The sequence below is a fragment of the Urtica dioica genome, chromosome 2 (genome assembly GCF_054948205.1).
Source record: "Urtica dioica subsp. dioica isolate 48M chromosome 2, U.dioica_male_clone48M_v1_H2, whole genome shotgun sequence".
Lineage (NCBI taxonomy): Eukaryota > Viridiplantae > Streptophyta > Magnoliopsida > Rosales > Urticaceae > Urtica > Urtica dioica.
The window spans coordinates 53,467,996-53,493,175 of NC_142757.1; the positions used below are offsets into that span (position 1 = coordinate 53,467,996).

General features: G+C 32.2%; 2 protein-coding genes and 1 pseudogene across 2 annotated transcripts; 2 read left to right on the plus strand and 1 right to left on the minus strand.

Annotated features, from left to right (window-relative positions):
- Window positions 1-246: 246 nt before the first annotated feature.
- LOC149405650 (brassinosteroid-responsive RING protein 1 pseudogene) lies at window positions 247-1,064 on the plus strand (annotated as a pseudogene).
- A 7,419-nt stretch (window positions 1,065-8,483) lies between these two features.
- On the minus strand, window positions 8,484-12,365 carry LOC149405651 (uncharacterized). Its single transcript, XM_089607909.1, has 9 exons — window positions 12,211-12,365; window positions 11,966-12,086; window positions 11,807-11,828; window positions 10,976-11,032; window positions 10,800-10,881; window positions 10,028-10,123; window positions 9,811-9,935; window positions 9,691-9,709; window positions 8,484-9,034 (listed from the first exon to the last, which is right to left on the minus strand). The coding sequence occupies exons 2-9, from the start codon at window positions 12,063-12,065 to the stop codon at window positions 8,807-8,809; spliced, it is 729 nt and encodes a 242-aa protein (XP_089464035.1). The 5' UTR covers window positions 12,066-12,086; window positions 12,211-12,365; the 3' UTR covers window positions 8,484-8,806.
- A 7,279-nt stretch (window positions 12,366-19,644) lies between these two features.
- Window positions 19,645-22,144, plus strand: LOC149405652 (uncharacterized). The gene is made up of 4 exons (XM_089606677.1): window positions 19,645-20,249; window positions 20,331-20,489; window positions 21,001-21,141; window positions 21,595-22,144. The coding sequence occupies exons 1-4, from the start codon at window positions 19,677-19,679 to the stop codon at window positions 21,694-21,696; spliced, it is 975 nt and encodes a 324-aa protein (XP_089462803.1). The 5' UTR covers window positions 19,645-19,676; the 3' UTR covers window positions 21,697-22,144.
- The last annotated feature ends 3,036 nt before the right edge of the window (window positions 22,145-25,180 follow it).

Below are 25,180 nucleotides of genomic sequence, written 5' to 3' on the forward strand. Positions count from 1 at the left end.
AATAAATAAATAAATAAGTCATTTTCTTCGCCCAAATGAAAAGTAAAAATAGCAATAAATAAACAAATCAATCAATCAATTCTTAAATTAAATTCAACAACACCTCAATTATTTTTCCCTATAAAATAAAATTAAAATAAAATAAAACGTCCCATCTTTCTCTCACCTAAAAAAACGCTCATAATTGCAAAAAAAAAAAAAAAAAAGTCTCTATATAAACCAACCTTCTCTTCCCATCCTAAAAACCTCTCATTCCATTTCCATTTCCATTTCCATTTCCGTTTCCGTTTCTTTCATATTCACTCACTCAACTCATCAAACCACATAAAAAGCTCTAACCTTTAAAAAAAAAAAATGGGTTTCCCAGTGGGCTACACAGAGCTTTTCTTGCCGAGACTCTTCATCCACTTGCTTTCCCTCTTGGGCGTTCTGAGAAAGTTCATCTCCGTTCTCTTCTCCTACGTGGGTCTCCAAGACTTCATCGAACCAGACTTCTCAACGAGCTCGCACTACGCGACAAACAACAACAACAACAACAACGCTTTCTTCTCGTCCTGGTCCGACCCGAGTTCGAATCCGGGCCCGACCCGGATTTCCGATCTCGGGTCGGCGATGATCCGGGAGCTTCTTCCGGTGGTGCGATTCTCGGAGCTGGTGGCTCCGCCGGAGAGCTGCGCGGTTTGCCTGTACGAGTTCGAGGGAGAGGACGAGATCCGACGGCTCGCGAACTGCTGCCACATATTCCACAGGGCGTGTCTGGACCGTTGGATGGGGTACGATCAGAAGACGTGTCCGCTCTGTAGAACTCCCTTTCTGCGCGACGATTTGGTCGCTGACAGGCTTTGTGGCTTCGGTTCTTTTCCTTCTCTTCATGACTTTAGTTACTCTGAGTCTGAACTCAATAATACTACTGGTTTGTAGTTTTAGTGTTTTTTTTTTTTTTTTTTTTTTTACTTAGATTGTGTAAATAAGGAAGAAAAAAAGTGGGGAGTTTTTTTTTTTTTTGAGCTACCGGAAAATGGGTATTGGGAAATATGAAGAAATGAGATAATGTCTGTTGTATAGCTTTTTTTTTTTTTTTTTTGGTTTATGAAATTACGAAGGAAAAAAGAGAAAAGGGAATAATGGAAATTTGGATCTAATTCAATGACCAATCATTGTTGTTTCTACAATTCTTGGTGTTTAACAATTTATGGTGTTTGTGCGACTTAACTTCATTGATGTTTTGGGGAGTTCGGTTTCGGTTCAGTGCTAATTAATTAGAGTTCTTCTTGTCCTATTATTATGGAAAAAAAGGGGACTTTAATTAACTATTATTGAAAAGAGAAAGAAGAAGAAGATGATGAGGAAGAGCAGTGAAATTGAGACTTCGATCTATTTTATTTTCTTGATGGGATTTAGGATGTGTCTTTTTAGCATTGGATAGTACTGGCCTGAATCGGACAATGAACGTTGATGAGGATAAAATTTGGTTTAAGCGTTCGGGATAAAAAAAAATAAAAAAAATTAGAATTGTTACATAACGAATGATATAACATTAGAATTGTTAAAAATGTAATGACACAACTTTTTTTATAATAATTTCGTCAAATTACTTGTGGAAATTTTGAGTATGTATACTATGCCTTTTGTGTGAGTTTTGAATTTTAAGAGTTGAAACTTAAAACCGTGAATTTTTGTGTCTCCCTTTTTCCAAGTTTAAGCATGCGACTACGTGACTTTAGATTTTTGTTTTACTGTATTAATAAAATAAAATAAATCACCACTAAATTAATTTTTTAATATAAATTCAAGTGCACGACTAAAATTGTTAGAAGTTTTTCTTTCTGAAATTCAAAGATTGCTAGCGTCAGAATGTATGTAAAATTGGTGTTTCATTTATCTTGGAAAAATGTGCGAAAAATGAAAATTCATATAAAATGCTCATGTGTGATTTTCTTGAGATCTCATGTTAAGGATTTCGTTTCCATCAAAACTTTATTTGAAATTACTAACTTGTATATTAAGATGATCGTTCAACTATTTGGAGGAATAACAACTTGAACTATTATTACTATATCCAACATAAATTAAATAAGCAAATAAAGCAAGTAGTAAAGCCATTAAGGACGTAGAAAAATGCTAACCATGTTTAGTGATAATGCATCTAATCGGAAGTTGGTGTATGTACGATTGCGTAAAGCATTCTACGATAATGAGTAGAGCTACACAGACTCAAACTCGCAAACTTCCTATCAAGTAGTTGTCTTTTCTAACTCTCGATGAACTCTAAGTCTATTTAGATCACATATTCATCTCTTTTTCTACACAAAGAGATCGTTATAGCGATAAGACGCAAATGCACACCACGATCAATTCTCTATCAGTATAATGCATGTTATGTCGTCTTTTTTTACGAAATAAAAACGACATCCAGAGAGCAAAAAAGACATAAAATTGTAAGATCCTTCCTTCAAAACGTCGAGACCAAAGGATCCATCCGCCAAGACTCCCAAAACCAAAGGATCTCTCAGCCAAAGGTTCCGAAATCAGAGGATCCCTCTGTTGGCTTATTCAAGACCAGAAGATCTTTCCGCCAGGACTCGCAAAATCAGTGGATTCCTCCGCTAGAACCCACAAAACCAAATGATCTCTCTGTCAAAGGTCCCAAAACCAGAGGACCCCCTCCATTGGCTTGTCCAAAACCAAAAGATCTCTCCTCCAAGACTTACAAAACCAAAAGATTCCTCCGCTAGAACCCACAAAACCGAAGAACCCCTCCGCCAAAATCCACAAAACCGGAGGACCCCTCCGCCAAAATCTCCAAAACCGGAGAAGCTCTCCGACCAAGTGGGCCCCACATGCCCATGGCTTTGCACACTCAAAATTCTATAAATACCCTTCACCTTTCACCATTGAAGAAAAAGGGAAGCCATTCTTTAATAAGAAAAAAGACTACAACTTCTCTCTCTCTCTCTCTCTCTAGAATTAAAGTAGAACTCTCTCTCTCTCTCTCTCTCTCTCATAATGAAGAGAAACTATCTCACCTCGAAACACAAATATGAATGATCTACTTCTTTTCTCTCTAGAATTGAAGAAAAAATATTCTCTCTCTCATATTTATTTTCACAAACAAAAGTTAAAATTATGACAAATTACATTCTTTCTCAAAAAGTGTCTAAGAACTTGAGAAATCTAATTCTCATGTTATTTACTTAATTAGATGAATATTTCATTGTATATATATCACCCTTTGTATCTTCTCTTTCGGCTAAGAGAAAGGAAGAGCATGACAAATCACACTACCCATGACGAGTTCCCAAAGGTCCCCACCGTCGTAAAACTACGTCTCAAGTTCGTACCCCGACACGTGTATCGTGAATGTTGATCTAAAAAAGCGCATTAACAATGCACATAGAGATTAAAACGATAAATTGGTAACTCACTCATCAATGAAGAACCATAACCAACAAATGAGTAAGAGATAATTTGGAATGAGTGACTACAAGTTGTTTGATTATCAAAATTCTAGGCATGTTTTATAAGAATCAAGAAAGAAAACATATGTGAATCCGTCGATTAAATAATCAAATACAATCATGTATCTAATAATCTCATAATTAATACACAAACATATTTTAGATCGATTAGAGCGAGAAATAACATGTGACTTTAGTAACCCTAAAGTCTTGAACAATTAGTTACACAATAGTCTTAGACAATAACATGTTTTTTTTTTCAAAACCAAACTCATGGCATGAGGAAGTATGATAAACTTTCAAACACTTGAAAAAACAAACTTATGAATTTTCCTCAACAAAAAAATTAAATTTTCATTTTACTTCAAATTCTATTTTTCATTGTAAAAAAGAACATAACCCTAAGAGTCATGAATAATCATTATGTATGTATATATATTGACAATAGTGGAGTTAAAAGTGTAGCTTAGTTTCAACTTCAGTCGTTGAAATAATAAGTTATGTGTGTGGTGAACTAGTTAAGTACATTCTATATGAAAGTGTATACGGTCTACGTAACAATGACGTATTAATAATAAATTAATTAAAAAAAACTTGTTCGTTCTATTTTTTTGTATGCTTTGCAAAAACAAAAACAAAATCCTTCAAGAGAGACTGATCAAAGCTGAGTGAAGAAGAATTAAAGATTAATCATTAACTAGCCAATATTATGTTGCTGTTGTTGATGTAATGATTTTGCCGGATCTCATAATTCAACAATGAGTGCATACAAATTTATGATGATATCATTAAAGAATTTCAGTGTTTATTCATTTTTTTTTTCCTTGCATTAAAAGAAAATCATCCGGGTATCCGGGAATCAATTTCCTTTTTGTTTTTCTGGGAATCTGTTCTCTAATCATCTTTATTTTTATTGTTTTTTCTTACATTTGTTACGTTTTTCGTGGGGGTAAAAGTTCTATTTTCACTATAATATTTCTTTCAAGTGGATAACCTACACAGATGGCAATGAAATCAAAAGAAACCCACCTCTTGAGACTAATTTGAGAGCCTAGGACCAACCTCCATTTGAGACTTGAGAGCAATGAAATAATGTTTGTGGTCCATGAACCTTTTGTATTTGTTTAAAAATCTTAATTCATTATATGTATAGTTTCGGTTATTGATATTCTATTCGCCGCCATCACTATATTGATAAGTAGTTTTAATATTATTCTATATATTAATTAATGGAAAATAAGTTATTCATTAAGGTGCACAAGTGAAGAATTCATTTAAATAAAAAAAACTTCTTCGACAATATCTTATATTGGGATTTCTTTGTATATAGTATTGTGATTTGCTAAATGGTTGTTGATATTCACATTTTCGAGTTGCTTTTGATTTCTCTTTTTGTTTAGGGTAAGCTTAACGGAGAACATGCCCATTTTTAATACTATTGGAATAAATATTATAAATTGACTCAATCACCAATACTATACGAAAGGAAGATTCCTATATACTAGATAAGTAAGACATAAGATAATAATACAATGACAAAAGTACTATTTTAAATATCTCAATGCCTCGAAAGACATTAAATAACAAAAAATTAAGTTGTGGATAAATTAGCACAAATATAAAGGTTGAAATTCAATGATTAAATGACCGTAGCAACAAAAAGGAAAATGTAAAGGCCTTATAAAATATTCAATGCGTAACTAATTTTAATGTATTTTATGAAATAACTAGTCCGTTTTGTGTAATGTATGTAAAGGCTTTCGGACGACACTATTTTTAACGTTATTTCACGCATTTTTTTTTATATCGAAAGCACGACGTTTTCCCTATTTCTGAAACTAAAATTTGTTGGACACTTAGTTGGAGTGGCATATTTATTATGTAGATACTTTAAGATAAGTCTCAAATGGTGTAAAGGTTAAAAACGTCATTCGATTCTGATTTCGAGTATAAACATGAAGAGTGAAGCCCTAAATCTTTGAAGCTGAATGTGTCAAAAAAAAAATACCACATGAAGAAATCGCTTGTGACAATCATAACATCAAATCATCGAAGCACAATCCACTAAATATTAAGATGCTTAATTTACTTGCCAATAGAGAATATTAAGTAAACATTAGTTTGCTGTACTATGCCAATTGTTGTGATTAAACGGGACATTTGGAACGGAACTAAATCAAAATTCCGTTATAATTCGTCAAGAAAGTGGAAGCGAAATTAATTATGATTCCAAATTTGTCCAATTTGTTCTAATTCTGTTGAACAGTGGCTGATGAGAATCATAACTTTTTTATATTATAACATATTTTTTTTTATACTATAAGATAAAAAAAAATATTTAGAGGCTTTTAGTAATTCTTAAAATAAAAATAACAAATTAAATCAACGTAAAAAATATCTTAAAAGGAAAAGAGAAAGAGGAAAATTACAAAAGGCAAGACTAGACGCGTAAAGAAAGGCTAATATGATTGAAAGGTGTAACGAGGCAAAAGATAAGTGACACCATGTGTCCAAATTGTGAACAAAAAGACTACACGTCAAGGATTCTCAAAGTACAAGCTAATTGATGAATAAAACAATAAACAACTACCAAACTTTTTTTTTTTTATCATAAACAAATATATGCCAAAGACTCACATTGTCAATAATAATACATGTATATATAATGCCTTCTAGTGTATTGGTTTTTTGCCTTTTTGTATTGCTTTTGCTCCGGTGAGTCCCACAATTCTTATGCCATACCCACTTCAACCAAAATACTAAGAAAATTATAGGTCGAAAATGTTGATCTAATATTCTAAACACAAATGCTCATTAACAAGTATAAATATTTTCAATAAAAACTTAAAGGTACTCGTCCATCTTGTTATAATTAATAAGCGAAACGACGATAATACAAAATCATCTTCTTCTTTTTTCTAGATGATATAACATTTTATATCATTGGTTTACTCATATACTACTCAAAGTCTCAAACTCAATCAACACGTTATATTAGAATTATTCCATTCTCATAACAAAATATGAGGCATATATTATTGAACATTGATTTCGTTTTCTAGAATATGGCCAATATTATCGACAGTAACGCATCTAATAAAGTCTGAAAATTACAAACATATGATCTAAAAGTCTTAAATGCCATTAATTGTCCATTGCCTCCCCTTTGACTAAAAAAAATGCACGTCATTTTTAGTGCCGGTTACATTCATGCTAAACGTCATTTTCAAGATTTTTTTTTTTTAATATATATCGTGTAAAATGAAATTGAACGTTGTTGAAAGCTCAGATGACTAGATAAAAAATAAAAAATAAATAAAAAATAAATCGTCAATAAAGGTTGTGGTCTTGTGGATTTCCTATAATTTAATAGAGCGGCATTTCAAGTCTTTTGACTTTTTGGGTTGATCTGGAAGGAGCATTTTGGACTCGCTTTGCGCTGTGTCAAAGAACGATATCAGTTTGAGCGATTTGTTTGACGCTGTGTTTTTGAAAGTGTAAACTGACAGTTCATACTTCATATAGATTGACAATGTAAATTTAGTTTTTATAAGGGTATTTTTGAGATTTTTTGTAAACATTTAACTAGTTTAATTTACTTCTAAAATCTTGGCTAATTACCCTTTTCATGATATAAAGAATTTTCTTTGTAATAAACTCTCAATATAACCATCTGTATATACACACGCACTCACGTTATATTATTATATAAAGTGGAGGGAGAGGATACTCTCACAAAACACTATTCAATCCGTTCATCGAACAGTGTTTTGTGAGTTTTTTTTTTTTTAAAGAATTTTTTTCTTTGATATTGGACCTTAAATATAAATAGTGTTTATTCGTAACGATTTTTTGTATATAAAAAAGATAAAAATATCTCCAAAAAAACTATAAATACATTTTTTTCAAACCTAAATATTTCTGAACATGTCTCTATATATTTTTTCTTTCAGACTAAAATATATTAATTATTCCGTAGCAACACGCGATACATATTGCTTGTATATATATATATATATACACACACGCATATATATATATGTATGTATACATATATGATGTAAAAATGAAATACTATTTTTTAAATATTTTTTTATGTAAAAAGCCATTTATTTTATAGTAGAATGTTAGTTTGCAGGCCCTTTTTAAATAAAAAAAAATCGACGCTCCCAAATAAAATACCTTCAAATTACGTTAGGTTTACAATCTTTTTTTTTTTTAATAGATATCAATTTTGGTTGACCTTTGTTTTGTGAAACTTGTGTGATACCTATGATCAAATCGATGAAGAGTTTGATATGACTTGACTCTCTAAAAATCTCTCCGTACAGGGCAGTTTCCGGGGACTTTTTTAGTGTGGAGAGAGATTGGTGAGGACGGGAAACGGGATTAGTTTTGCCGAAGAAGGGAACGCGGGTGAAGGTCAAGAGTCGGTTGATAGGAATCGAGACCATTCCGAAAGGGGCTCTCCTAAACGGATTCCGATGCCCATTTTTGAAGTAAATGGACAAACAACTCTTAGATTTTTGGCTCCTGAGTTACACCCCATGTGTAGTTGAAGGTGTTTGAGTTTATGAAATCTATTTTTTTGAGAATTTTTCATTGATTGGCTATATCGTTAAATAATATGCACAACACATTAGAAAAGAAAACCAGGAGAGTACCTTTAATCTTTAATGTTGCAGTCATTCAATTAAAATTATTCGTTTTAATTGGATTCGACTAAATATAGTATTGTAAGTTGCAACAATTTGTGCACTAAATTTCGAATTGCTAAATTGAATGGTTCGTTCACTAGAATGCGCAGCAACATAATATTTGTATCAATTTCATAAACTCACCGTTATTTAATTTTGTAACATGCAAAAAAAATACTACTCTTCGCTCTCTATCCAAAGACCAAATGAACGAACTATGACCAAACTCAAATAATAAGGGTAGGCAGAGTAAATAAAATTTATTGAAGCGGACATAATTTTATATGACACTTAATACTTCGACTATAACATAAGAGACAAGATCAAGCAGAAGGAATAGCCAAACTATAAATATATATATATAACATCACACAACGAGGTCAACATATATATTATACTTAAAAAAATCCCTGATGTTTCTTGGTTCAATTACCAAATTAATAATGAATAATAAAAATAAACCAACACCGAAGTTCCACTCCTAAAGGTATATTAATGTCATCATTTACTAGACACAACGTCAACTTCAGTTGATTTACCCCAAAACAAAATAGTGTTCCAAGGGAACAAACGATCCGAATGTACCGAAATGTCAGGAATGTGATGATATATATATATATATATATATATATATATATATATATATATATATCACCTGGGGTAGCCGGGAGGAGGGTATTGGGCGGGCGGGTAACCAGGTGCGGGGTATCCGTGGGCGTGTTGAGGGAAGGGCTGGCCATAAGCGGGCTGAGGGGCATAACCGACCGTCGGAGGAACTTGTTGGTCGATGCGAGACATTTGCTGGGCCGGAGGGATAGCCATCACGGGTTGAGCCCCGAACATGCCGTCTCTTTTGTCCATTTCAACCTTGTGTTGTGTCTGCAATGTAATGCAGCGAAGAAAGACAACAATTTCGTAAAAAAAAATAATAATAACAACGAAAGAGGATAAGATACACCTCTAAATCAATATTTTGGTTAAACATAGGGTAGGATTAGAAATTTCGAATGAAAATGTATAGGTGAAAGTGAGATATAGTTTTCTCCTTGAAAAAATTGAAGTGAAATTAAGAAAGTATATAAAACCAAAGCATATTCACACATATGGAGAGAAAGTTAATAATATTTAGAATATATTTTATATTTAAATAATTCTTTAGCCTTTATAAATTTTGTAGGTGGTTTCGAAATATATATTGAAATTCTATTTACTTTATTATACTTGCAGTAATTTGTTAAAATAATTCTTTAACCTGCAGTGTCTAAATTATTTGTGTTCCATTTTTTAAAATAATTCTTTAACCTTGAGTGTCTAATATATATCGAAAATAGATTTGTTAAACATTTTGTCTTTCTATGTATATTTATTCCTTAAGATGACAACTCATATTTTTTTTTTAGAATTTTTTTTTCGTACCGATTTTTTTTTACTTAATTATACTTGCAGTAATTTGTTAAAATACAATATGAAATATAGTACAAAATGTACATTACGGTAGAATTCTAAAAAAAAAAAAAAGAATAATTGGGTTTTACCTGCATACAAGCGCAGACCCTGCACAAAGAAAAAGTAATAAATAAATACTTTGATTTATGTTGGGGATCCCAGATTGGTCGAGGAGCTTCGATAAAGCACAAAACGAGGGGACAACTTACGAGCAATAGACCATTTCAGCCAAGCAAGACAGGAGTTGAGAGGCCTCGCTGATTTCGTCACTTCCCACAATCATTGCAACAATAGAGAAAATGCAAGCGACTTGTTGCAGGCAGAACATGAAACCCTGAGTGCAAAAGCGAACATTTATCAAGTCCCAAATCAATAAATAAGTGTCTGTGTGTGTGTGTGTGTGAGAGAGAGAGAGAGAGAGAGTACAATGATGCAGTTATCGCATTTCGTAGTCTGAATGTTGAATTCATCTTGCAACAAAAAGCGAGTCGATGCCACTGAATTGCCAAAGCATAGAAAAACCTACATATTAAAGCACATAGAAGCAAAGAGATACAAATAGTGTCAGCAGAAGGTAAATGAAAATTAACCCATAAGATAACAAACAGTCTAGGCGAAAATAGATTTGTTAAACATTTTGTCTTTCTATGTATATTTATTCCTTAAGATGAAAACTCATTTTTTTCATCTATTTTCATCTAATCAAGATTAGATTTCTAATTCAATTATAGCTGTTGAAAGCTGTAACATCGCTTAAAATATTCGCATAAACAATAGTGTCAATGTGAATGGAAGTAGAATGTTGGCTAGTAAACTAACTTGATTGATTAGTTTTGTCCCTTTAAGATATATATGATATACAAAACTCTCAACTTCCTTTCTTATTCAAAGCTTATAACACCACCTCTACTCTATCTAAGCAAGCGATAGCAGATAAAATCTGGCACAGTATTTACCATTTCAAAGAGAAAATAGTCCTATGGAATACTTCCACCGCGCCTCCATTAAAATTCTATTTCATAAAAGCAGAGCTTATGGACACCCTAGATCCTATATACAATTCAAATTTACTCGACTGCAGCTATACAAAAGAAAAATATCCCAACAGCCCTTAACACGTGGCTGACATTTTGTTAAGCTAAATTATTAAAGAAGTTACACCACACAAATAGAAAGCAAAAATCTAACAGATATTCACCTCAGTTGCCAGGCAAAATTCTGGGCATTTACTTTCTCCACACCTGCCACTGCAAGGCATGTAACCCGCGCAGCACACGTATCTGCAAATACAAAAACAATATAAAACACAATAGGACCCAGATTCACCATAGCTGAGAAGAGACTACATGACAAAATGTTACCAATTACAAATACCTTGACATGTCATTGTACAGAGCTCGCTTCCGTAGCATGTATGATACACATGGTGCACTGGAGTGAACACGAAACCCTATGTATTACTTATGGATAATCAATTCACAACTAAATAGTTTGCATATAAACTACAGCGCAACAGCTCATACTGAATTGCAGAAAGCGTCCGAGTGCTCAGATCATTACAAATAAAAATAAAAATAAAAGGTAGAAGCAAACTCTTTACATAAACAAAAATGGGTTTTCGCTTTCCATGATATCTTCAATCACCACTTAAATTGTTTCCAATAGACAGACACCCATTCCCGTGATTTTAAGACTCAATTTACACTACGCAAAAATAATTTATTGAACATTCCATGCTAGATTGAGATAAATGGCTGGGTATATGGAAAGAACTATCTGGATTAGGCTTTACATCGTCAGATAATCTTTACCTCCAACCATATGAATACGTAACATTTATCGTAATACGGAAAACCAACATAACATTTCAGGTAGGAGTTTATGCAAACTAATTCCTCACTTTACCCTAAAGTTCACCCACTAATTTATGTTCATGAGACAGTGTGACACTCAATAAAAGTTGCAAAATCATACAAGAAAACAACCATCACACAAATAAACAAACACATAAAAAAAAAGTCATTATAGCAATTTTATCATTCGTAACATAAAGGTCTATTTCAGGTCAACGTCTTGACATAGAATACAATCAAAAGCAAAGAAAGTAATCAAACGACTAAAAAACCAATCACGTTAACCAGATCGATAATAACAAAAGAATATATTCTTCATTGACGAATTGAAACAATGATCTAGAAGACTTACCACCATAGAGAAAAACAGCAATCTGCAGGTACACAAAAAAACTCACATTAAAATTAAATCAAAATTTTAAACGGGAACAGACAATGTACATTCACAGTATCAACATAGATACGTATACATATAGTCTACAGAGACATATACATAATAGAAGAGATTTACATCGAGTATCGGCTTTCATAGTTCCCATTAGGTCAGTGTGCCAGAGATTCCGGTAGTTCTGCCGGAGCTGCATCTTCTCCAAGTGCTCTTGCGACGCCATGGCAAGTCTCGGAAGAAAAAACTGCGATCGGGAAAGAAAAAAAAAACTCAAATCGATTTGCGAAACCTAGGGTTTCGTTCAGCGAAGCCAGAGACAGACCTCAGAGTAATATGAACATTTAAAGGGAAATGGAATTAGAGCCAACCTACGGAGAGCGATAGACGGAGACGATGACGATGACGATGGCGCTGAAGAATTAAGGATTAAATTTAGAGAGAGAGAGAGAGAGAGAGAGAGAGAGAGAGAGAGGAAATTTCTTGGAAAGAGAGCGTTGAACTTCCAACTAAGCAAAAACTTTAATCCTTTCTTTTTTTTCCGACTTCGGGTCCTTAATTTTCAATTTAAAGCGATTCAATTTCCATAAAAGGGAAATTTTTTAAATGTATGTATCGAGTGGATGGAAATTCTGAAATTAAATGGTAAGTGTATTAAATTTGACAACTGTGTAGTTGATAATAATATCCTTAAATACATAGTTTTCAAGTTTATAAGCATATGAGTCATTTTCTCACATATTATCTCACTTCTTTTTCTCTCAAATGAACGACCACGCCACGCGAGCTCACAACCACTCCAACTCGGTCGTGTGGTGATATCGTACGATGGTGTGGTCGTTCGTTTGAGAGAAGGAGGAAGTGAGAGATAAGGTTTTATAAATTTAAAAAATTATGTACTTAAAAAATATTTTTGTCAAATTGCACATAATTTGTAAATTTGCCCCATTCAATTTTAGAATTTTCATTCATTCAACACACACACACACACACACACACACACACATATATATATATATATATATATATATATATATATATATATATATATATATCCGAATTTCCCTTTTCATAATTTGTAAACAATGCCAAACATAGTTGGTTCATCTCATAATTGTTTGACGAGGCGTGTTTGGAGATCGAGCGGGTGCTTTTCAATGGCAAGACATTTCCGAAAGATTTTTTTCTTTTTGTTTTTGCCTGGTCCACGAAGGCTGTTGCAAAACGATCACAACCCCTTGCTCTTAAGCGTGCGTAACACCAGTGCGCTCACCGATTGCCGCGCAGGGCCTCGCTGTGAGACGGTCAATATCACGCCTCGCTTTATTAAAGATATTGCCATTTCTCCACGCCCAAATCGCTTCAAGGATTGTGATCGTAACGATTAAAAATACATTTTTCTTATGGCTTCCATAATTCCACATCTCACACCTTTGGATTATAGCATTAGTGGCAGTGATCCCCAAATCAAACCAATTAAGGGGTTCCATCTTGTTCCTTTAGCCTCCGAAAACCAAATGCCATCCTCAGTCCAAGCGCACGTTGAAACAGCTAGATAAGTGCTTCAAATTGTAGTGTGGCTATTGTTCTTCCCTAGATTGAAAGTGTGCACACGATGCACAATCACAAGTACTTAGCGTTCGATTCCATCCAACTTAAATTTATATGTCGCCTTGTTATGAGATGTTCTACAAATTTACCCAAATTTTAATGGAAAGCTTCAGCAATGTTAAAAAAAAACTTTATAATTACTGAAATAATTGCTACATTTAAATTAAATGGTTATAGGTGTATTACTATAAATAATAAGTATACCTTAATGTCATGGCTAGTAAATATTTGATCACATAAACATGTTCAAAAACGGTAACAGTTGCCTTTTGTAGTTTTTACGTGTTGGGTCAATTTCTATTGATATATTACCGTATTTCCTACTCATTCAAAACAATATATATTATATATATATATGAGCGATTAGAACAGTAGCCAATAGCATATCCTCCTTTTAAAAAGTATTCTAAATTTCATTATATTAAAAAAAATAGCCCACCAACTTGAAGTATATTAACTCTTTAATTAATTTAATGTATTGCAAACTGGTTGACTATTTTTTTAATCACATGAAATTTGGGCTATAATCTTAAAAGAAGCCAATAGAATGACTAGTTGCAACAAATTATTCATATATATATATATATATATATATATATATATATATTGATGTGAAATTTCATTAATTCACGGTCACAAGTTTAGGGGTTTAAGCTTAATTGTCGACTAAACCAAATAAATTAGTAAAATAGTTAATTTTTGTCTAAAATTATAAAAAATAATCAAGAGTTTAATTCCTTCTTTTTTTTTCTTTTTTTTTTTTGCAGATACTAGGTGTTAATAAATAAATAAAATCTCATGTTTATAAAATTTATATCCAGGATAAATATAGGTCTCAATATTTTTATCGGCACTCTCAGATTATGTCTGTCTATTTTTCTCTATAGTCTCTGACGATCCAAACTTGTTCTTCGGCGCATTCGTGTTCTCAGTCTCTGCATTTTCATCTTGTCGGGATTCTGCGTCGTCGTCGCGTCTCGTGTTCATCGTCGTCGAGTCACTCCCCCAATACTAAGATTAATGTTTAATATCCCAACATTGTGTTCTCAAAAAACTTGTAAAATTTTCATTTGCTCTTATGGTATTCGTAGTTAGTTATGGGTACTTATATATGTATTTAAAAGTTTTTTCGGGTTTACTTTTGAAGTAATTTTGAAGTTTGCATATTGTGTGAAAATTTATTAAACTTTTCAATAAAACTATATTTGTTTGAAGATTTAATGACACAATTGTCATTAAATCCTGGCTTTAGTTGTCATTCAATCTCCAAACAAACCAATAACAAGTTTGCAACTCGTCATCAAACATAACATACTTACCATTAAATCCCTGATTCTAAAAAGATGTATTGACATGGTTGTCATCAATTTGGGATCTGAAACAATTCTTTGTAAAAAAAATTAATAAAAAAAATAATGTATATTGTTTTGACGTGTTTATCTTAAAAGTAGTAAGATTTTAACTTTTCCCATGCAGTGATGCCGAAAATATTTATTTATGTCGACATGAATTTCTTGAAGAATTGACAAATGAACTTTGTTTACAGCGAATGTGATGGACAAAAATCAACAAGTTTTTCCACTCGCATATCGTGCTAGTGAATCGAAATCTAACGTGACCAAGATTTACTTATTGACACATTGAAGGAAGCATCGGGAGAGAGGGAGCATCAGGAATTGATATCATTGTCACTGCGAAAAAGGTATTACCAAATTCAAAACATGGTTTTTGCATGCACCATCTCCTTGTTAACGTGAAGACCGAAAATAAAGACCTGAAAAAAGAATTCAAGTAAAAGTTTCACGGTGAATCAAAATCAAACACTCATGAATAGGATAATTACATGCGTATGTTAGATACTAAAAATGTAGGAATATGCCTAGGCCTTCATAATGATGTAGGGAATAAGAAGTGGGCACTTTAATTCTTTACTGAAAAAATTTACTCAATCATGAATAACAACAAGGCCGAGTCTCTGAATGAATGTAGAGAATAAGGAAACAAGAACACAAATGGTACTTACAAAAGATGCCCCAAGAAAAGTAGATGCATATTACGTTGTCTCTATTGAAATATTGTACGTTACTTATTGTGATAGATTTGTCAATAAATCTAGGTTTTAATGATAAAATTGTCAATAAATTGTGTTTTATTTTAATGACAAATATATCATTGTCATTAAATACATGTCACTTCAAGTCCAAATTTAGACGACAAATTAGAAGCCTTTGGCACTTTAAAAATTTTGCTAACAATCTTTAGAAGCAACATACTCGTTTATAATTGGATTTTCGGAAGTGATTTTTTTTTAAATGACTTTTAAAAGCAATTTTTGAGCTTTTAGAAGTGACTTTTGCTGCTAAAGACTCGGTTTATCTTAGTGCATTTCTATATATCAATGCAAATGTTAAATATAAATAAAATAGTATTTACTGATCATTCACTATAACATCAAGTCCAAAGGATATATATATATATATATATATATATATATATATATATATATATATAAAAGAAATTCATATTTGCCCGTGAGTCGAATGTTGTGTCGCATCACGCTGGTAATCTACAATATATTTCTTTTGAGAGAAAATGACACATATGTACCCCGTGTTTAAATGCAATATCGATTTTGCTTTTGGTTTAAAAAAAAAATGTCGAGTTACGAAATTATACCATAAAATAGATAATTGTATCACAAATCTTCCTTTCGTTGACTTTTTTTATTGATGTACGACTCTGATTTTATATTTAGACCTCATTTTACCATTTATTCATTCGTGCATTATTGCCCCATATGTAATTTTAATTGTTATTTAAAATAAAAAATCGAAATTGAAATAGACTAATAAAATTCATACCTCCCAAGAGATAACTTCATTCCCTGTTCAAATTGAGACTTTTAAATGTCGATTTTTATCACTTCCTCTATTTGTGTTTTCCGCGATTCAGATTTCAAAGATCGTTGTTTTTTAATTTTTTTTATTTTAAATAAATCAAATATGGGGCTATAAGACGTGAATGAATAAGGGTAAAATAAAGTGTACATATAAATGGGGTAAAATGGAGTCAACATCAATAAAAAGTTAATAAAAATAAGATTTGTGGCACAATTATCTATTTTAAGGTATAATTTCATCATTTTAATTAAACAGAGTGTACAAATTCGACATTTTTTAAAATCATATGTTAAATTCGACATTTTTACTTAAACATAGGGTATATATGTGTTGTTTTCCCCTTTAAAAACTATTAAGGTTGAAATAAATAAATAAATGTCAAGGTTGTTTGAAAGAAATGTCAAATTTAATTTCACAAACGAATATGTTTTGGACTTTATCTGACATGAAAAAGAGAACAAACGGGTGGGTTGTCTCATGTCTATGATAAATATAAAGTTATAGGTTTATAAAAAATAAAATAAAAAATAAAAAATAATAATATGTGGTAATAAAATATAAAATATTTTTCTAAAGATTGAATTCGTGATCGACTTTATAGAATCGAATAACATAATAAAATTTACAACGTAAGTAATCTTATCTGTAGTTTTACAAATATATACGAAATATTACGTTTCAAAATTAAAATCTGGTATGCTTTGGTTACTTAATTAAAGTGTATGGAGTATATAAAGCATCAAATTGATTCACAATATGTGCACTGCTATCAAATTTTAATGCAATCAACATACCCAACCCAATTAGTTAGCTCATTATAAAATGTGAATATTTGATTGTTTTACTGAAATAAATGTCCAGCATAACTATTTAATTAACTCAATTTCTTTTTTGTAATTTGATTAGAATAGTTAAATAATCATTACGATCCTAAATAATCTGTTAGCACGTTGAAGATTAAAATCGAAGATTAAAATGTTGAACGTTCAATCTCTAGTGTATTCGGACCATGGTGGAGGCGAAGAAATTTTTTAATTAGATGAACGGGTATTTTTTCCTCTCTTTTATATTTTTCTTTTAGGTTTGCTCTCGAGAAGTTCTTTCACATCATTCTTTTAATCGACCATGTACATAGAATGTTTTATTACTTGAAATTTTATCTACATTTTCTAAATTTATGTTTTAATATTTATGTTACTTTTTTTTTCCTATACAGTCTTCTATAAGATAAAAAAAAGTTATTTGAATTTTGTTTTTATACAATAACTATGATGTATTTCATTTATTAAAGAAACAAAAGAATTCATTACACATAAATACAAAATAATTATTAATATTGATTTCATTTTGTAGACTAACTTCCAAAGGTAGACATGCTAGATAAGAGGCGGACTTGATGGTCACATTTACGAATGAAAGGTTGTCTCTATGTTTCTTGATCTCGCCGACCTTTAAGAATTAGAGAGAGAAAATGAGGAGTGAAATAGAGAAAAAATTTGGTCAAGTGAAAGTGACCTTGCATTTGTGATGGGAGCTTTGTAGATGAGCTCGGAGGCAAGAAGGCAAAAAGGTCCTTGGAGGCTTCATAGACCGAGGTGGAGGGTCCCAAAGAAGACCTTGGCCGAGCTTGGTGAGGACAAGGGAGGCCCAACACATAGTCGCTGAAACCTTAGGATGGTCGGTGCGGACATGTCGAAACGAGCCAGCGGGGCAAGGAAGCCCGAAAGGCCAACAAGGTCAGTACCGACGAGCGAACGAGGGTAAGAGAGGAAGTCGATTATGGTGTACAAGTGGCTCGTCCATATGGAGCTAAAGGGACAAAGCCAGAGAAGTTCACCAGAGAGGGCTAATTTTGAAAAAAAAAAAAAAGGGGGGGGGGGGGGGGGGTTCAAGCGAGGTTAATTTGTAAATTTTCAGGGTAAAAAAATTTAATTTTTTTAAAAATGGGTCAAAAGTGTAAAGAAGTTGAGGGGGACTCATCGGCCTATTGTAGCTCCGTCCCTGGTGGTATTTGCATCTTATGTCACAAATTGGCAATCCAATTGCAAATAAATCACACGCAAAAATTTTAGAAAGTTTTAGCGAAAGATGAAGTGATTTTTAATGAGTTATTGTAAAAATTCAGAAGACATGGAGTAACTAATAAAAAGATTAAATGATGAGAGAGAGTAATTTGAAATTTGCACATATGACACGAATGTAAATACGTGACACAAATGCAATTTTGACAACTTTGTGACACAAATGCAAAAACCCGACGAATTTGTGACATTGACGCAAATTTCCCCCGTCCCTGGCTAACATTGAAGCCACTAGACGAGCTGCTAGACTATGTCATACATTTTTCTCTTCCTTGTGATGTTTTGGGCTTGATTTTGGGTCTAAGACTTGAATTGGTTTTTTTTTTTTGGGTTAACTCTTTGAATGATTTTTTTTTTTTTTTGCTCGATTATTCGGGCCGGTTTTCTTCGTGTCGAATTTTAATTTTTAGTAGGAGTATTGTTTTTCTTAGAAAAACCACGGTATGATATAAATTATAAATACATGTCAACTTTGTCATTTTAAAAACATATATGTTGCATTTGTTGCTAAACAAGAATCTGTTTATGCCAACAATAACGGTAATGATAATTTACTGTTTCTTGTGAGCATCAACTTTTTTCATAAACAGCTATTTGTTTTTAAATTAAAATTCTACCAATAGTATTTTAAGAGCATAACAAAAGTGCAAAATATGATTTGCTGTGTCATTAATTCAATTGTGATATTTTTAATAAATAAATAATGAAGAATGCATAGGAAATGAGAAAGTCTACGTATTACCATCTTTACACCTTGAATTCATTGGCCAACATATAAAATTTATGACATCAATAAATATCATTGCTGTTTATTTTTAAATGATAGGTTTGTTTGTTATATAAAAATGCGAGTAAATCAAGGATCAGTTACTCAAAGTCTACTATTATTTTATATTATATATAATATAATACAAAAATACACGCGTATATACATTTATAAATATTGCAGCAAAGCTCAAAGCTCAGAAGTGGACCGTCTCTCTCTCCTTCACTGCATTGCATTGTTGTCTCAACTCTCAAACTCCCAAAAAAAAAAAAAACCTCTGATTCACAGAGAGATACAGAGAAAGCCAACAAATAGATTTCAATTATTGAAATAAATAACACTGACAAATACAAATAAATAAATAAAAACACTCAGAAAAGGAACAAAACTTCGCTCACGCTTCTCTTGCTCTTTTTTTTTCATTTTCGTTTTTTTTTATTTCTTTTTTCAGTTTTCGCTTTCATTTCGTCGAATTTCAAATGTCCTCCGATCTCTTCGTCGTCTTCGATGGCTCTTCTTCTTCTCTGTACCAAACCTCGAGCCACGCGGAGATTCTCTCGCCGGAGACGGAGTTCTTATTCGGCGACCACGATCTCTCTCCTTTCTCCGATTCGACCATGGATATCCTCCAAGCTCTCTCGGACCACCAAATTCCGGCGGCGAACCAAACCCTAGACCAAACACAGTCGCAATTCCAAACCCTAAACCTTCACCAAACGGCCTCGGAGCTCCCAAACGCCTTCGAAGACTTCCACGAGAGCCTCGCCGTGAAAACAGAGGAATGCCACGTGGCTCTCTACAACAACAACTGTGATCCTCCTCAGAGTTTGGTGTTTGGTCCTCAGAGCTTTAATGGCGGAGCTGAGAATGTGGCTAGTAGGCTGATACAGAGGAGTCTCAGTAGTAACTCCTTCGAGCAAAAACCGTGCTCTTCTTCGTCCTCTTCTGGATTTCTCTTCTCTCCGAGGTTTGACTCTCTGATTGAGTCTCAGCCTCTGTGCTCGTCGGAGAATGGATTCTTGAGGAAAGTATGTAGCACCGGAGATTTACAGGTTCGTGAATTTTCAGTGATTAAACAATGATGCTCTGATTTTGCTCTGTTTTTTACGTTTTTTTTTTAATTGTGTGCGAAGAGTTTTGGAACGGTTCGAAATACACAGAGGTCTCTCTCGAGTCCGTTAATGGAAGAATCGAGCTTCAAAGTTGGAAAGTACAGCGCTGAAGAGAGGAAGGAGAGGATTTCCAAGTATAGAGCGAAGAGAACTCTCAGAAACTTCAACAAGACTATCAAGGTAATGATAATAAAAATAATAATAACGGAAATAATAGTAATAATTTGTTTTCGAAAAATAATAGTAATAATTAAACGGAAGAATCATCCTTGTCGTTTTTGTATTTCTTATTTTGCTCGTGAATATTACATTCATTGAAATGGTATCTTTATTAAATCATTTATGTTTTGTTTTTCAATATTGTTTTAAAATAATAAGAATAATGAAAATAATAATAATAATAATAAATTTCCTATAAAAAAAAAAACAAAACACAAAAGAATCATTCTTGTTGTCATTTATTGCTTCTTATGCTCGTGAATATTGCATTTATTGAAATGGTATCTTAACTTTTTATTTAGTTTTTTTTTATAAATAAATAAAATGTACGTGTTTTGAATAGATTCCTTTATGAGTGTGTATGTGTCACTTGTGAATTTCATCTTTATAACATTTTTATTATCTTATTTTATCAACGTCATTTATTTTTAATTTTATTCATTAAATTTAATTTATACATTATTTTATCAAGTACGCATGTCGAAAGACATTGGCGGACAATAGGCCTCGCGTACGTGGCAGGTTTGCTCGTAACGACGAGCCCATCACTTTCGACGTTCCTAACACCCAATGTTCTTCGTCTTCGAGGCTCGACGACGACGATGAGCTCTGGGTAATGCGACTGAACTCGATGATATTTTATTCGTATTATTTCAGCTTATAACGTCACAAAATATATTGCAATGAAAAATTTATCGCGTTGAAATTTGATATTATTGAAGAGAACAATCGTGATCCGTTGAGATTATGTACTCGAGATATGAGCGGTCCAATGAATGAGATATTTGTAACCGAGCCTCGACTATTCTAGTCAGCGAATCAAACAATAATTGCTCTAACGAGAAAGTCAACACGTCTACGGTCAATTTTATAACGTCGTAATTACTTCGGTCAACTTTTGTATTTAAGAATAACAATAGAATACAAAAGGAAATAAAGTCTTTTGGCTTAAGAGACAAAGTATTTAAAAGCATAACCAATTTAATTAATGAAAATATTTGGTCCTATTTCATTTGTGACAAAGTGAGATTTTGGGAATTAATTTGTGTGATGTATTTTGTGGCAGCTTGAGAGGTTGCATGAGGAAGAGGAAGGCATAGACCAAACAGTGAGAGGACAGTTTGTTAACAGTTATGGGTCCACACAATTTCAGTACTATGGCTTTTGATTATATGAAGAGAAAGAACACAAGAAAAGAAGAAGAAGAAGAAGAAATAAAGTTTATTTTTTTTCTACTTGGTGGAGCTTCTTTTTTTTAATCTTTTGGGTGGAGATTTCTTTACAATATTTTAGTCCATGATCACAACATGGCCACAAAATGCCTTTTTTGAGCATAGAAGAATCAAAAACTTCACCTTTTCTCCTTTCCTTTTCTTATTTATCACTTTTTAGCTTTTTTTTTTTTTTCTTTTACATTTTTATCAATAGGCATCAGCAAATATGTCCCTTGGGTTAAAAAGCTTATTAGTTGGGTACTCGTAAGTTGGTAGTTTTAGTAGTTATCTCGCATGGTAGTTTTCTTTTTCTATTTTTCACATGTATTTTTTTTTCTCTATTATTGTTTTATTTCCCTAATGTGTATATATTTCGAAATGCTTTATAATGACTTTTTTTTTTTATTATTTACATGATATCATATATAAGTTCATGAATCTGAGCAAGGAAAAATATTTAGACAATTATGTATCAAGGTTAGCCCAACTTATTATGTGACCTTAAGCAAGAGTAAAAAAATTTAAATATTTATTAAAAAAAAATAGGTATAATAGTTTATTTTAAAAAAAAAAAATTGAGTTTTTTCTCTCTAAAATTTGAGGGTTTTTTTAGGCTTTATTTCACAAAAAATTTGGAGCCTTAAACCATTGCTTAAGTGGCTTAAGTCTCGGACCTCTTTAAATTCAACAATGATCGGCATCTTTGCCCCTCGGATACATCGGCATAAAAAACCTCAAGAAAGCTCGCCTGGCTTCTGATTCAGTTCACCATTGCAAATCTCTGATTCGTTTTCTCTTATTATGTTCTCTTCCATAGCTTCAAAAATATTTGATATCTACTCGTCACATATTTTTGTGCATTGAATCTCTCTCTCTCTCTCTCTCTCTCTCTCTCTCTCTCATCTATGTACAATTATATACATAGTTCATGATTTGTGTATAATTTTTTGTAGTGTGTATGCATGCTTTTGTTTTATTTTTCACTTATTTATTTTTATTTCCTTAATCTCAAAATGTCATTACTCACAATCCGGGTCACCGTTATTTTTATTTTTGTTTACAAATCATCACTCTGCACAAACGCTTTTCTTTTTGTTCATTGGAAAATATAAATATAATTTTATTTTCCAATCAGATTTCAGTCAAAGAATTTCCAAGTCCAGGATGTTTTACTTTCATCAACTTAATTGGTTGATAAATAAATTTATACTATTCAACACTTTCAAGTGCCGTCAAATCATTAAGCACAAATTACTTTAATTTACTGTTTTAAGAGTGTGTACAGCACATGGTAGCATACTCATTATTGTGTCCAAAACTACAAATATTAAAATTAAGCAAAATGGTATACTGCTTAAGAAAAAAAAATATTCCGATCAAATATTCCTAATAGTTTTTGTTGTGATGTATCACAATATTAATTTATGTAATAAAATGAGCTACAGTTCGTAATGCAGGATAAATATTAGAATAACCGATATTCCTTTAGAATCACAAACCAATAGATGACATGCAAAGCTATTGATACGAATACGATTGTATGTGAAGCTTTAAGTAGAGTAGTATAATCTGTATTTTATTGACGATATATATATATATATATATATATATATATATATATATATATATATGTAACATATGTAAAAAAAACGTCATATCACTGTTTGGCATACCTTTGCTTAAAAAAAAACTTTTAGATTCTCAAAAGCTACGAAAATCTTATTTTTCCATTTTGCTCTATATTTTGCAAAAGTACTTTTCAATTTTGATTCAAAATTATTTTACCAAACACTTTAAAACGGTTGAGCTTTTAGAAAAAGCTAAAAGCAGACTTAATAAGCTAAGCCAAAGTCTATGTAGTGATTGGTATTATACTTCGTGACTCTGTCGGTGTATCTTCGATATTTCCGTAAAATAGAATCATCATTAATTCATTATAATCTATCAATATCAATGTTTTGATTCTTTGGAACAACTCTGATGAATTTATTAGATCTTTTTAAGAGGACCCAATGATTATAAATAGAGCCTATCCAAATTTTACAGTGCGATGGTTAGCTGTAATACATATTTTCAAATCATGTTAAACAAAAAAATGTCCCGTTATACTATAACTTATAGTATAACGGGTCATTTTTTTTTTGTCTAAGGAAAACAATTTGAAAAAGAAGTCCATGCTAAAAAATGATAATAATAAAAAGAAAAAACAATTGCATCACGTCCTGAAACTCTAAAAGCTCAACTCTATAAACTCTCCAGAAACACAATCTCAATTATTCTTTGGTCTAAAATGTTGGGATTTCAACTCCGAAACTCCTCTCACAAACAGAAAACGAAATCAACAAATGCAAAGAATAAAACACGAGGATTTATAATGGTTCAATCTCAACGTGAAATCTACGTCCACTTTATAAAACTCATCCTCTCTTTTCTCTCTATAATGACGCTCTCTATTTTCTTTTCCACACGTATGAGAGTGACGGCTACAACATATTTATAGAGAAACAACTAAGGCAACAAACAGACTTGAAATACCCTAAATACCATTAACCTAATTCATGACCAAAACGACACACACTGTCGTCTGGTCTCCAGCTCGACGTGCTCAGTTCGACGATCGATCCCAACTCGACAATCGACCTCGGTCTTCAGCATTCCACTCGTGAGCTCGGTGCCAATCTTCTGCTCGGCTACTGATTAGGCTCCACACACCAACATAAAAAAGCTAAATTTTGGAGACTAGATGAGATCCTCCGCCTCGACATTACACTAAAATTGATGTTAAAATCGAAGAGCACGTCGGGGGATGAAATCCATCCACGCCCTTTAAACTTCGTGGTAATTTCTTTGTCAGATTTTCAGGAAAGTAGACCGGAGGATATATACATCTCCCACAAAATTCGAGTGATTAGACGAGAGGTGACCCACATCTTAGCTACGTGTGATCTCAAAATTTGCTCTTGATGTTAGCCTAAAACTAAGCGTTTATAGTTATGTCCGTTCTAGAATATGAGAAAACTCACACTCTTTTTCTAACAAATCACTCTGATTTCCATTGACAATCATAAAATGTTTATCATCTCTTTTAATAAATTTGATATTATTAATTTTACTTTTTGTATTTTAGATAATTTTAGAATATTAATATAGTCGTTGATAATGGTATTTCCATAAAATCCCAAATTTCGATATTTTAATTTTGATTTAACCCACCTTTGAAAGAGTAATGCATGCGACAAAAGAAGAAGAAAAATAAAAGTTAACATATAAGTTATACTTGAAAAAAAGAAGTTATAACTTAAACTTATTTTTAAAAAAAAAACAGTACATGTACCTGGTCAGTATATGGTGCTTTTTTTTTTTTACATGGACACATCATATTCAGTTCGTGCGTCAGCATTAATGAGCTAGAAAAAAAAGGAACATAAATAAATTTAA